Source organism: Bufo bufo, chromosome 1 (assembly GCF_905171765.1).
Source record: "Bufo bufo chromosome 1, aBufBuf1.1, whole genome shotgun sequence".
In the NCBI taxonomy this organism is placed as follows: Eukaryota; Metazoa; Chordata; class Amphibia; order Anura; family Bufonidae; genus Bufo; species Bufo bufo.
Window position 1 is genome coordinate 542494700 of NC_053389.1, and position 14583 is coordinate 542509282.

General features: G+C 43.1%; 1 protein-coding gene across 2 annotated transcripts in view; it reads right to left on the minus strand.

Moving 5' to 3' along the window:
* TBC1D22A (TBC1 domain family member 22A) overlaps nt 1-14583 on the minus strand; it is a 741029-nt gene that overhangs the window by 527025 nt on the left and 199421 nt on the right. For both annotated transcript variants that reach the window (XM_040412231.1, XM_040412223.1), the window contains 2 exons: nt 6537-6665; nt 4096-4158 (listed from right to left, as the gene is read on the minus strand). In XM_040412231.1, coding sequence (XP_040268165.1) covers nt 4096-4158; nt 6537-6665 — 192 coding nt within the window. The remainder of the gene's footprint in view (nt 1-4095; nt 4159-6536; nt 6666-14583) is intronic.

A 14583-nucleotide genomic window follows, 5' to 3' on the forward strand; every position in this document is an offset into this window, starting at 1 on the left:
TTGTGCCAGTATATAGGGCCCCCATCCCCCTTCTTGCCACAGTATACTATAAATAATAAAAACAATAAACACATATACTTACCTTATGCTGCTGTCAGTGATGCGATGCATGCTTCTTCCGGCCTGTGTCCCGCACTGTACGGCTCAGGCGGCGCGATGAAGTCATCGCGCCGCCTGTACCGGCCTCTGATAGGATACAGGCCTAGTGCCTGTATCCTATCAGAGGAACGGGCAAGGGAGACGGCTCTCCCATGCACCGTCCTGAGGACGGCGATACAGATTAATATGGAGATGGGCGCTTCCACAATGTAAGCGCTCATCTCCACTCCTGCTGCCTCCGGACAGAACGGGCCCCCCTCCGGCACTCCGCACCCGTCGCCCAGGCACCTTTGAAAATGGGCTGACAAATACCCAAGCGCCAGGACCAAATTCCTGATCGCCATGGCGACCTGGCGCCTGCGATTTGACGAGCCCTGGCCTATGCCATCAGATTTCACATTAACTTATACACTGACTGGGACCATACCCGAGATAAATATTGTGGTGAAACTAACCTCGCCACTGGGTTTTGGAGGGGCCTGGTTGCCAGCCTCTTGCCCCAGGATTATGGGCCCTCTCATAAGCCCATGCTAAACTAAAACCCCATGGCGATTTGACTGTGTTTGTGGCTTCTGAGCGCTGTTCGGATATATTGAGCGCTCAGATCCAAGCCATCTGGGGATAAGTTGAATGTGGTGGTTCTGTTCAGTTTGATAGGAGTTATGTATTTTTGTGTAGTTTTGCCGTTTTGAATAGAGGTATTTCCTGTACCTAGTTGGCTTACCACACCCAGTTAAGCCAATTATCTCACACAGCCTAACTCTGTAAAAACTGGTTCTGGGCAGAAAAAAAAACCATGCTTCCTTTGTTCACAAAGGACTTTTACTAACTTTTGAACCCCCGGTCTAATTCGTGCCATTTTGGGATATGTTAAATGTCTATGTGTACTGTAATGGGTGGGACATTGTATATTTGAGTAGTGATGTCTGTCCTATTGTCTCCACGTGTGTATTGGCGATTTCCCTTTGTCCTGAGAGATAATTGAATTACTCCTCGGTTGTCTCCAGGACAGAAGACATTGTGTATTCTCCTGCCTGCGATAATTACATCAACCCATTGTGTAAGGTAATTGTATCACAGGCAGAGGGGAGAATTTTGTGTGGGAGTGTTTTACTGTATTGTACGTGTTTATTGGTTGTTTTTACAAAACCCTGTGGGTGGTACTAGTGTGTAACAATGTTATATAACATCAATAAACACACAGCTCTGCGTGACCACTGCTTGACCCTCAACACGGAGCCTCATCTCGTTCTTGGGGGGATTCACTGTATGCTGTGAGAGACTGATTGCTAGGAGTGTAAGCCGCTTGGGTGCATTTCCTATTCGTCTGCTAGCAGCTATTAGTGAGGTTCCGTTCGGGAGTTTGGAGCATTCCCTTGTATGCCGTTACAAATCTCACTATAACCCATTTACCATTTTAGTAAATGACATTTCAGAAAAGGGACATAAAAAGGCTTATTTATCTGTATATGTATTATCTGGTATAAATATCAAATTAGATGCAGTATTAATGGCAAAAATAATAGACTGTAATATGAAGAAGTTATCCCAGACTATTATGTATGAGAAGAAGCCCATCATTTCTCCATCACAAGAAATACAGGATAATAAAATACACGCATATTTCAATAGAAAGATTGGTTAGACCTCTGATCAACCATGACAAAAGCTGATGTATCTGTCAATCATGAGGGAAAAGAAATAAAATGCATTTTAGTAGGCAGCGATACATATTTTGGGTAAGCGCTCTCTTGTGTGAAGTGTGACTGCTGATTATTATTTGCATTGTGCCTCTATTAATATTGTAGAGACGCCTATCAAACTGCACAACCAAGAGGTGCAAAATGTGAGATATCAACTAGGATGAAGGCACACAGATAATGACTTTAAAGGCAATAACGAACATGGGATACGGCATTGGCGTACGTTTCTATATTGGTCTGCAGATGACCTCCAACGGCTGAGTGTTCTTATGTGTACACTGTAGGCTTTAGGTGATTTTGTGCAGATTTCCATTACATTTTCAGGGGATACACTAAAGCTGGCCATGTAGATCAGATAACTGTAGGCTCATCCCATGGACAATCTAATATGTATGGGGCAGCCTTTTTCTGCCCTTACATCTGCAATCAGGGAAAACAAGGTAATAGGCAAGACAGAATCCACATGGGGAGACTGGCAGTTCCTTATCGCCTTCCGTCTAGGCAATCTGCACATGCATGTTTACTGTGGAGAGATAGATGTCAGCAAAAATCTAGGTTTATGCATATGGCTGGTTAAAAAGATCATATACAAGAAGAAGCCCATCACAGTACACTATCTATAGATGCTGCACGATCTCTGGATCCATGTGAGGTACAGGGAATGTTCTAACTGTGTTAGAAAGAGATTGTCATGTACTACATATAGACTGGTTTTCAATTTTTTACTTTAGTCATGGGATAACCCTCTTAAAAGGGTTCTCCGGGAATTAAGAAAATGAAAATACGTAAATATTACTTTATTATAAAACGTGACCATCAATAATGCCGATTGCGGTAATAAAAGGCTTTAGATTCCGTGATCAAGTGAGATCACAGCATCTAAATGCGCAAAAACACAGAAACTCGCTCTTCCTACCGATGCCCCATGCGGCCAATGTGGGCATCGGTAGTAACACTGTAAGCCTTGCTGACGAGGCTTTAAGTGTTCACGCTGCAATTCTTATTTTGGCCACCAGATGATAGGCCAGGATAAGAAATTAGCAATTTCTAGTGTAAATCTCATTTTAAAAATCCCTGATAGAACAAAATCTAAAATTAAAAAACATTATTTATAGGCTCATATATGAGCTTCAAAATCATCATAAAAAAAAATTCAAAATAAATACCTAAATAATAATAAATATAAACATCATGGGTATCATCTTGACCAAAAACGCCCATACTATTAAAATAGAAAAAAAAAATTCCAATACGGCAAATGGCGTAACAGGAAAAAGGGTAAAAATGGCCGATTTGCCATTTTTTCATAACTTTTCTTACCCAAAACTATGTAATAAAATGTGATCAAAAAGTCAAGCACACTCAAAAATGGTATAAATAAAAACTACACAGTGTCCCGCAAAAAATGAGCCCCTAAACAGCTTAGCAGACACGTAGACAAGTATAGAAACGTTATGGGTGTCAGAATATGGTGATGTAAAAAAAAAAAAATAAGCCCTCATACAGCTATGTGAAACGTTACTACATTGAAGCCGCAATATCTATTCAATAAAAAGTAAAACAAGATTTCAAATTACGCTGGAGTTTGGCCAGATATAGTATTGACCCATAATCATGATAGGTCCTCAATATCTGATTGGTGGAGGTCCAACAACTGACACCCCTGCCGATCAGCTGTTTGAATAGGAGGCGGCTTCCTCTTCATTACAGGAAGTGCAGTGTAATACAAGTACTCGCTCCATTCACTTGAACAGAGCGAAGACTTGTAATCACACTATGCCGCCACTCCACAGGAGACGACCCGTAGTAGAAGCCCTCACACAGAACACCACCGATCAGATGCTGATGACCTATCCTGAGGCTAGGTCATCAATATATATGGCTGGAAAACCCCTTTAATGAGGACAGCATAAAAGATGGGAGAGGTTCCCTTTCTTTTTAAAGTCACCCATCAATGACTTTCGGGATGTATAACTACATCATATATATCATTTAATACACACAAGCTGTGTGGTCGCTACCTGTTATTCAGGACAGCAGAGTGGACCATACCTGATCTGGAGCAGGGATGCTCAACCTGTGGCCCTCCAGCTGTTGTAAAACAACAACTCCCACCATGCTGGTAGTTGTAGATTTGCAACAGCTGGAGGGCTGCAGGTTGGGCACGTCTGATCTAGAGGAAAAGGAACAATATGATGCCTAGTCACCAAGAATACAGAGAAGGAACACCCGTGCATTTGGTATATGAATAGACTGTGACCACCTAAACGGAGTGAAATGTTGCAGAACTTACCTCAGTAACGACTGGCTGAAGAATCAGGGTCTCTGGACTCATTCTAGGAATATCTATATGAATCTGCAAGCACAAAAACAGCAGGGTTTGAACGGTAACATCACACATGCACACAATTCCATTTTCACAATAAATCCTCAACCGCATATTGCATTAACAATTCATTTAGACAACAAGGCACGCCCGTGCTTTCCATTTATACTGCTGTAATATATTTGCATATTTACAAGTCCTCTGTTGACTAGTGTCTAACAGATGAGAAATATTTGAAGGGCGAGCGCAGTCCTTTGAAGAATATGCTTACATTGAAACAGTAAACCCTGCACACGACTACATTAGCTAAGGGACGTAATAATGGGCTCAATGTCTTGAATTGTATCATTTATGAGCTGCATCTGACCAATTAGTTTACATGAACAGCGGGGTTCTTGTTACTGAAAAGCGGAAAACCTCTGCTTGCAATGTCATGTCACAAGATTATAAGAGCTACTGTTCCAAAACTAAAAAAGTCCACAGTGCGGCAAATGCTGCCTTTTGCTATAAAGTAAGAGATAAAAAGCTATGGCTGTGCATACCACCCCGACAAAGGCAAAACAAGACTTTTTGGGCCTCCGTTGAGTCTACCGGCGTAGGTGCATTTCCAGTGCATATGCTGAACATGTCCACCGAAAGTGGTGTGAACACAGCCTAACCTGAATTTTACCAAAATATTGAAAATGTAAAAAAAAAAAAAAAAAAAAGATCTATATTATTAACAAAACGTAAAAGGGTTATGGGGGCATATCGCTAGCTGATAGGTGTGGGTCCCACCTCTGGGACCCACACCTACACGGAGAACGGAGCAGGGAAAGCAGTGGAGGGCGCACTGCCCGCCCTCCATTCATTTCTATGGGGCCGCCGAAAATAGCCGATAGTGCTGGCTCAGCTATTTCCGTCAGCTCCACCGAAATGAATGGGAGCAAGGGCTGTGCATGCTCTGTGCACTCCCATTCACTTGTATGGGAGCAGCGCTTGGTGGTGGCCGGACCACAGGAAACCCAGGGTACTTCAGCCATAACTCTCCCCTCTCGGTTCTCGTTGTAGGTGGGACACGCACCTATCAGACAATGGGGGCACATCCTAGTGATATGCCCCCATTGTCTGGGATGGGAATACCCCTTTAAGAGGGTACATATCACCAGGCTTATGCTGCCCTATCTGAGGGCATAGTAAAGTAGAGACAGTCACCCTGATATTAGCAGTGAGTCTTATACTTGTGAAGAAGTCATGCTTGAAATATTCAGTGTAATGACAGCATTGTGAAGCAGGAGTCTTCTGCGCTGGTTTTGATATTCCCTGCACCGCATTCGCCAGCAGTTTGTGCGCCAAACACAAATCCATGGTAGCTCTGAGCCGCCGGAGATTTCTGGCTTCATTTGCGCCATAAAACTTCCAAAAATGAAGATAAATTTGTTGCGGTGGCTAGCCATGCCCCCTTCCTGCCCAGTGGTGAGGTTGGCGTAAAAGACAACACTTACGACTATTTTTAATAATTTCCCATTTAAAAAGTCGCAAACATGCAGTTTGAGACTTTTTAACGCTGCTTTTCTGGCACAAAACACATGATAAATCTCCCCAATGTCTCCCCCTCTCCCCCCAGCCACTGATCGGCAGCTTTCTCCATATGCACAGTAACAGAGAGAATGATGTCAGTCAGGAGCTGGGGTGCAGGAGAGGACTGAGCCTCCTGGTTCACAGCACTGACATTTCCCTGCAACGATTCAACCATGACTGCAGCATCTTCACAAGTAGTTACTATAATCAAGGTGACTGTCACCATCATGCCCTCGGACATGCTGACAGGTTCCCTTTAAGCACAATTTACTTTGATTACAGACTACACAATTTTGTCATCTGTAAGCTTATGTAGACCTCCATACTGGCTGCAGCATACATCAGAGAGAGATATTCAGCTGTAGATTTCTGTCCACATCCGTTTGGCAATTTTGCAGATAGGATGCGGACCCATCCTGGTCAATGGGACTGCGAAAGATGCGCACAGCGTGTGCTGCCCGCATCCATACTTTCGTTCCGCGGCCCCGCTAAAAAGATACAACATATCCTATTCTTGTCCGCAGATATTGCGGACAAGAATAGGCATTTCTATCATAGGGCTGGCCGTTCCATTTCTCAAAATGCAGAAGTCACACAGCCAGAATCCGTGTTTTGCGGGTCGGCAATTTGCGGGCTGCAAAATAGATATGGTCGTCTGAATGGTAGCTTCTTGGAGAAGGTGGATCTATGTAGCTACACTGTGTATGTCATGCTAATTGTACTTCTAAAATAGCACACTTATCGATATCCGAGTCTCACTTCTTCCTGGGATTCGCGTCCCCACCTATCCCTTGGTTGAACTTGATGGACTTAGTTAATGTGGTTTAAAAAAGACCTATGTAACTTACCTGTCTGTAGGTACTTTGATTTGCTTCATCATTCCTGGAGTTATAGTATTGTTCTATGAAGGCAAAATACTCCTTCTGCTTTCTTTTCAGTGTACCATCCCTTCTTTCCACATTTGCTGGAAGATAACCCTAAGGAATACAAAGGAGTGCAGAAATAAGGAATAAATCCCATTGTCAACAGTGAGTCAGTCACTACCACCAAATATAAAAGATCTCTCCATACTGCCAGGTGTGCAGGTAAATGGGAATATGAGAACTAGGTCCAGCACAAATGTCACCGTGCAGGCCACAAATGCTAAAGCAGCTTCACTTAGGGCACTTTCACACTTGCGTTCTTCTTCTCCAGCATTATCCTATGCGTTCAGGATGCATCAGGATGTCTTCAGTTCAGTCTTTTTGACTGATCAGGCAAAAGATAATACCGCAGCATGATACGGTTTTATCTCCGGCGAAAAAAACTGAAGACTTGCCTGAATGCCGGATGCGGTATTTTTTCTCCATAGGAATGTATTAGATCCGGCATTCAAAATACCAGAATGCCGGATCTGTCCTTCCGGTCTGCGCATGCGTAAAAATGTTTAAAAAAAATTAAAAATATAAGAATAAAAAAGAAATAAAAAAGAAACTGATCCGTTTGTCCGTATAACAAACGGACAGACGGATCCATTCTTGCAATGCATTTGTAAGACGGATCAGGATCCTGACCAGTCTTAAAATGCAATCAGTTGGCATACGTTTTGCCTGCCGTATTCCTCTGCCGCAAGTGTGAAAATAGCCTAATAGAGGGAAACATAGGGGACATTCATCATTCCCTGTCCGCCAGAAAACAGGTGTCAAAAAGACAGAGCATGCTATGGTTATACAAAACCAGGAAACTGGTGTACATTATATCTGAAATCTACACCAGATCCCTTGCTGGTATAGACTTCCAAGCCCAGATGGACCACAGTTAGCTTTTATTCACACGTCAGTGATTTCCCTGAGCCAATAACAGGTGCAGATGTCTGTGGAGGCTCCAACCCTGGTTTTGGCTCACAAATCACTGACCGAACTCTGATGTGTAAAAGAAAAGCCTCATTCACACATCAGTGTTCTGGTCAGTGATTTACTTCAGTGATTTTGAGACCAAAACAGGTGCAGATCTTTCCCTTATATCTTATGTCTGTGGAGGCTCCAACCCTGGTTTTGGAAATCAGTGACGGAACACTGGTGTGTGAATGAGGCATTAGAGGAGTTGTGCAGCGCAAAGCTATTCATGCCCTCTTGGCATCCCCACTGATCAGCTGTAAGGCAGCTAGACTCGTGTGAGGGTTGCCTCCGCATCAAAATTACCGGCGTGTCATCTCGCTTGAAGAGGGTGGCAGTGTAATTACAACTGCTCCATTCCATTTAGGTGAATGGGTCGAGCAGCTGGAATTACACTGCGCAGCCGCTGCAAATGAGGCAGGACACAGCTAAATTCAAAGCGGAAGCAGCGACTGCACAGGTGCCGCTGCATTAAAGAGGACCTTTCATTACAATAAAACACCTAAACTAAGTATGCTGACATGGAGAGCAGCGCCCAGGGATCTCCCTGCACTTACTATTATCCCTGGGCGCCGCTCCGTTCTCCCGGTATAGGCTGCGGTATCTTCAGATTTTCGGCTCAACTGGGTGGAGCCTGCTCTTGTTCTCCTGCTCTTTTTCTATTTAGTATTTCCGCACAGCCAAAGTTTGGTACAAAATTTGTTCTCACCACAGAGTGAAAACCTGAACAAGCGGCTTCAATGCAAATGCAGTCACTAATTTTACTAAAGGAAAAGGTATTGGCAAATGTTCATAGTACCGCTGTGATAGAAAACCAGTACTGGATGTAAAAACTGTCAGTTTATATTAAGTTTTTGATGTTGGGGTATCCCCACTGTAGTAAATAGGGAAAAATAAAGAAAATATTTATTGGAAGGCTCATGATGCCTGAGAATTACGCAGGCAGCCCATTGATTTCAATAGGCAAAGTGTGTAATGTATTATTCCTCTGTGGAGATCCTAAGGAGAAGTAGAAGACTTACTACTTTTATTGCTTACTGCTTTTATCTCCCTCTCTCTTCATATATATATAAAGCAGCACTCCGGTCTTCAAGTGAAAAAAGGTGGATACTTTATACACCCAACAGCAGCATTTCAGCTCTCTCAATGGAGCCTTTGTCAAGCTAGTGAACATAGTGTTCTCAAACATATTTAAATCGGGTAAACCTCATCAGTGTTACATAATTGATCATAAATAAATAAACATCATTATACTGTGTAAAACTTGATGCTAAATATTTTTTCAATATAATACACGTACATAAAATACAGCGCTACTATATAGTGACCGTAATTACAATAAATAATTCCATTGTGTCCATAATTCTGTGTTAAATCCATAATTACATGTAATCTACACATAAAGTGCATCTGTGCTAATCATGTGTTAATTAAAAAGTAGACAAACCCATGTCATGAATCCTCACATGCGCCAAACAACTTCAGCGTCCCATGTTAGAGCCTGCGCAGGCGCCGGCATGTGTCCCACGACCGGGAGCATTCCTCACACCCCGCGCATGCACACCATGTAAACTTTGTCTGCCCACACTGAACATGTCAGTCCGTGTGGTAAGTAGCGACGGCGCATGACCAGCGGAACAGGCTGCGGTGTTGTTGTTGCCGTCAGATGACCATGGCAACAGATATCATATATAGTAAAGGAGTAATAATAGCTACGGAACCAGAGGATGTCTATAATGGGGCATGCATCAAGCGTCAACTCAGGTGCATATAAGTCCCATGGTGATAAGGGATCAGGGGCAAGTCATTGTCCCCGTCCCTAGCCACTACACTCCTGATACCGCACAGACTTTATTGGGGAATAGTGCAGGGTCGCAGATGCTCCACACAGGTGGGCCCGTCCCAGGTTTACCAGAACGTGTGCCCCTATGCGGAACAGAGAAGAGGGACATCGAAGACGTCACCCCTCCCCTGCTCCCTCATCCACCAACCTGTACCTCAACTCCCAATTAAAGATGAGAAAAGATGATCTATTGCCACTTCATATCCCTGTTTATTCAAATAAAAGGAATATATATTATTATTGTTATTTCTTCAAACCACCCCTATCCGTCTGGTCAAATTAAAAAAAATGAAAGAGAAAAAAAAAGAAAAAAGAACGAGAACCCCCCCCCCCCCCCCCCCACATGGGTACATAACAATATCAGATGGAGGTTTCATCTCAGGCGATGTCTTCACATTCATGACAATGATTTCCATCCAGATATCCTGAAACGTAAAAGAGAAACAGTTAATTGAGGACACAGATCTTAACTTATACATACAGGCATAGGGCAAAGACCCCACAAGTACATGATCAAACCACCCTGAATTCAACATTTAATCCATTAGGCTTTAAGGTCTGCAAGTGATAAATCCAGTAAAGTTCACGTTGTTTTAGTAAAATTGACCGGTCGCCGCCTCGTCGTTGCATGGCGACCTGGTCAATGATTCTAAAACGGAAGTCCCTCTCGGTATGTTTAGCTTCCGTAAAATGTTTAGACACTGGTAGATTCAGTTTATTTTCCCTAATCGTGTAGCTATGTTGATTCAACCTTGTTTTAACGTCCCACGTGGTTTCACCCACATAGAGGAGATGGCATGGGCATTCCAGTAAGTACACAACATATGTGGAGTCACAAGTAAGCTAAACATACCGAGAGGGACTTCCGTTTTAGAATCATTGACCAGGTCGCCATGCCACGACGGGGTGGTGACCGGTCAATTTTACTAAAACAACGTGAACTTTACTGGATTTATCACTTGCAGACTTTAAAGCCTAATGGTTTGATCATGTACTTGTGGGGTCTTTGCCCTATGCCTGTATGTAGAAGTTAAGATCTGTGTCCTCAATTAACTGTTTCTCTTTTACGTTTCAGGATATCTGGATGGAAATCATTGTCATGAATGTGAAGACATCGCCCGACATGAAACCTCCATGTGAGATTGTTAAGTACCCATGTGGGAGTGGGGGGAGTTCTCCTTTTTTCTCTTTCATTTATTTTAATTTGACCAGACGGATAGGGGTGGTTTGAAGAAATAACAATAATAATATATATTCCTTTTATTTGTATAAACAGGGATATGGAGTGGCAATAGATCATCTTTTCTCATCTTTATTCCAGAGTTGAGGTAGAGGTTGGTGGATGAGGGAGCAGGGGAGGGGTGACGTCTTCGATGTCCCTCTTCTCTGTTCCGCATAGGGGCGCACGTTCTGGTAAACCTGGGACGGGCCCACCTGTGTGGAGCATCTGCGACCCTGCATTATTCCCCAATAAAGTCTGTGCGGTATCAGGGGTGTAGTGGCTAGGGACGGGGACAATGACTTGCCCCTGATCCCTTATCACCATGGGACTTATATGTAACATAGTACATAAGGCCGAAAATAGACATTTGTCCATCCAGATCGGCCTGTTATCCTGCAAGTTGATCCAGAGGAAGGCAAAAAAAAACTGCCAATTTTCCCCACTTTAGGGGAATAAAAAATTCCTTCCTGACTCCAATCAGGCAATCAGAATAACTCCCTGGATCAACGACCCCTCTCTAGTAGCTATAGCCTGTAATATTATTACACTCCAGAAATACATCCAGGCCCCTCTTGAATTCCTTTATTGTACTCACCATCACCACCTCCTCAGGCAGAGAGTTCCATAGTCTCACTGCTCTTACCGTAAATAATCCTCTTCTATGTTTGTGTACTAACCTTCTTTCCTCCAAACGCAGAGGATGTCCCCTCGTCACAGTCCTGGGGATAAATAGATGATGGGAGAGATCTCTGTACTGACCCCTGATATATTTATACATAGTAATTCAATCTCCCCTCAGTCATCTTTTTTCTAAAGTGAATAACCCTAATTTTGATAATCTTTCAGGGTACTGTAGTTGCCCCATTCCAGTTATTACTTTAGTTGCCCTCCTCTGAACCCTCTCCAGCTCTGCTATGTCTGCCTTGTTCACAGGAGCCCAGAACTGTACACAGTACTCCATGTGTGGTCTGACTAGTGATTTGTAAAGTGGTAGGACTATGTTCCTATCACGGGAATCTATGCCCCTTTTGATGCAACCCATTATCTTATTGGTCTTGGCAGCAGCTGCCTGACACTGTTTTTTGCAGCTTAGTTTGCTGTTTATTAAAATTCCTAGATCCTTTTCCATGTCAGTGTTACCGAGTGTTTTACCATTTAGTATGTACGGGTGACTTGCATTATTCCTTCCCATGTGCATAACTTTACATTTATCAGTGTTAAACCTCATCTGCCACTTATCTGCCCAAGCCTCCAATCTATCCAGATCCCTCTGTAGTAGTATACTGTCCTCTTCATTGTTAATTACTTTACACAGTTTAGTGTCATCTGCGAAAATTAATACTTTACTATGCAAGCCTTCTACAAGATCATTAATAAATATATTAAAAAGAATATGCACCTGAGTTGACGCTTGATGCATGCCCCATTATAGACATCCTCTGGTTCCGTAGCTATTATTACTCCTTTACTATATATATCTGTTGCCATGGTCACCTGACAACAACACCACAGCCTGTTCCGCTGGTCATGCGCCGTCGCTACTTACCACACGGACTGACATGTAAACTTTTTACATGGTGTGCATGCGCGGGATGTGAGGAACGCTCGCGGTCGCGGGACACATGCCGGCGCCTACGCAGTCTCCAACATAGGACGCTGAAGTTGTTTGGCACATGTGAGAATTGACGTGGGTTTGTCTTTTTAATTAACACATTATTAGCACAGATGCACATTATGTGTAGATTACTTGTAATTATGGATTTAACACAGAATTATGGACACAATTAAATTATTTAATGTAATCACGGTCACTATATAATAGCGCTGTATTTTATGTACATGTATTATATTGAAATAATATTTAGCATCAAGTTTTACACAGTATAATTATGTTTATTTATTTATGATCAATTATGTAACACTGATGAGGTTTACCCGATTTAAATATGTTGGGGGCACTACTATCACTAGCTTGACAAAGGCTCCATTGAGAGAGCTGAAATGCTGCTGTTGGGTGTATAAAGTATCCACCTTTTTTCACTTGAAGACCGGAGTGCTGCCTTCATTTTGCTGCTTTACTTGACTGTTTCTGGTCCAGGAACCATTGCGGGAATTGCACCTGGCATACCTATAGAGTACTGCTGTTTCCTTTCTTTATATATATATATATATAAAATGTATTACATGCTATAACGAGATAGTGATTTTTTTTTTGTTATTCTCAGAGTTTATTTTTTTCTGCACGATTATGGAGGCCGCCATCGCACTGCTCCTCTGCACCGAGTATAACATTTCGAGCTCGCTGCTGTCACATGGAACCTGTAGATTGTCGATGACTCCTTGACATCTATGGGAGGGTGTTCTAGACATGCTCTGTGACCTGTGCGGAAATCATTGTGCAGGGCTGGCAGTGGCCGCTCACGTGACTCCTGCCTCCCCACCATCCCGACGCATTGGGATGCAGTATGTCCCAATGTCTACTGTATCTGCATTCTGAAGATGCACATACGGTTGAACACAATGGTGGAGCAGGGAGCAGTCTGCTATCTGCTTTACCTTTCACGGGCCTGTGTGCTCCCCAATTGGCAGGCACCATGCAGTGACATCATTGCGCCTTCTGCACTGAAGATTGCACAGGCCGGTAAATGATATGCTCCATTAATCAGAGGAGTGAGGCAGCAATATTATGAGGGAGGCATAACTAATTATCGGAGGTCCTTCCTCCCAGCAGCGGTTAGGATTTGTAACCACCACTGTTCCCAAAAACCCAGTCGTGAATTTTTAAAGTAAATTCTGTGTTATGTTTTTCTTGTATTTTACTCTTTAATTTCTAATTACTCTTATTTTGCTCCTGTTGTGAATGTGATTGCTGCTGGTATGCCAACATTTCCCCACTGAGGGACAATAAAGGGATTTTCTTCTTCTTTTCTTCTAATGTGAGGGGGCAGCAAGGGGCCATAACTAATGTGAGAAGGTATTAAGGAAGCATAACTAATGTGAGGGTGCACTGAGGTGGCATATCTACTCTGTGAGGGAGCACATCTATTGTGTGGGGGCATAACTACTGTTAGGTAGCACTAATGGGACATTACTACTAGGGAGCACATCTATTGTGAAAGGGTCTTAACTAATGTGAGGGGGCATTAAGAGGGCATACCTACTGTGAGGGAGCACACCTATTAGTGAGGGGGGCATAACTACTGGGAGAGAGCACACCTATTGTGATGGGGTACGAAGGGGACATAACCACTGTTAGGGAGCACACCTACTGTGAGGGGGTCCTAAAAGTGCATAACTACTATTGGGGAGCACACTTATTGTGAGGGAGCACTAAGGGAGCACAACTACTGTTAGGGAGCACTAAGGGAGCATAGCTACTGTAATGGGGCCTTAAAGGGGCATCACTACTGTGTGGCGGCACTAAGGAGGGCCCACTCATAACTTTTCTGCACTGATCCTACCAATGTATTATAATGGCACCGTCTGGAAATGTCACCCGAGTGAAAGCTGCTGAATGAGATAACCCTGTAATGAAGGGCACAAATCTCTTTTGCAGTTGCCACATCTGACAGTGAAATTACCAAACGAGAAGTGCCGCTAACTGATGTGTTTTCCTACGGCGTACAGAACGTGTAAATGTTTCATTTTCTGTTCAGGCACTTTACATTATTAACCATTTAAGAATACAAAATTTAGAGGTGCTCAGCATGTTTTATTACAATAACTGCAAAGTTCTTTCTATTTCACTGAGCAGAAGCACTTTGTAGGCAATACACAGTTGCAGCTCTTGTACTTTATGGAACATGTAAAAATCGTTGGCTGGAATATGAAAGCGGTAGGCTAAATGCCTTAACCAGCCAAGCTTTGTATCTCTTCATAATTAATTGTGCAAGAGGTATAAAAAGTTAGACAGGAGGAAATGTTTGCTCAAGTAGCATGCTGACACGGGCTCTGCA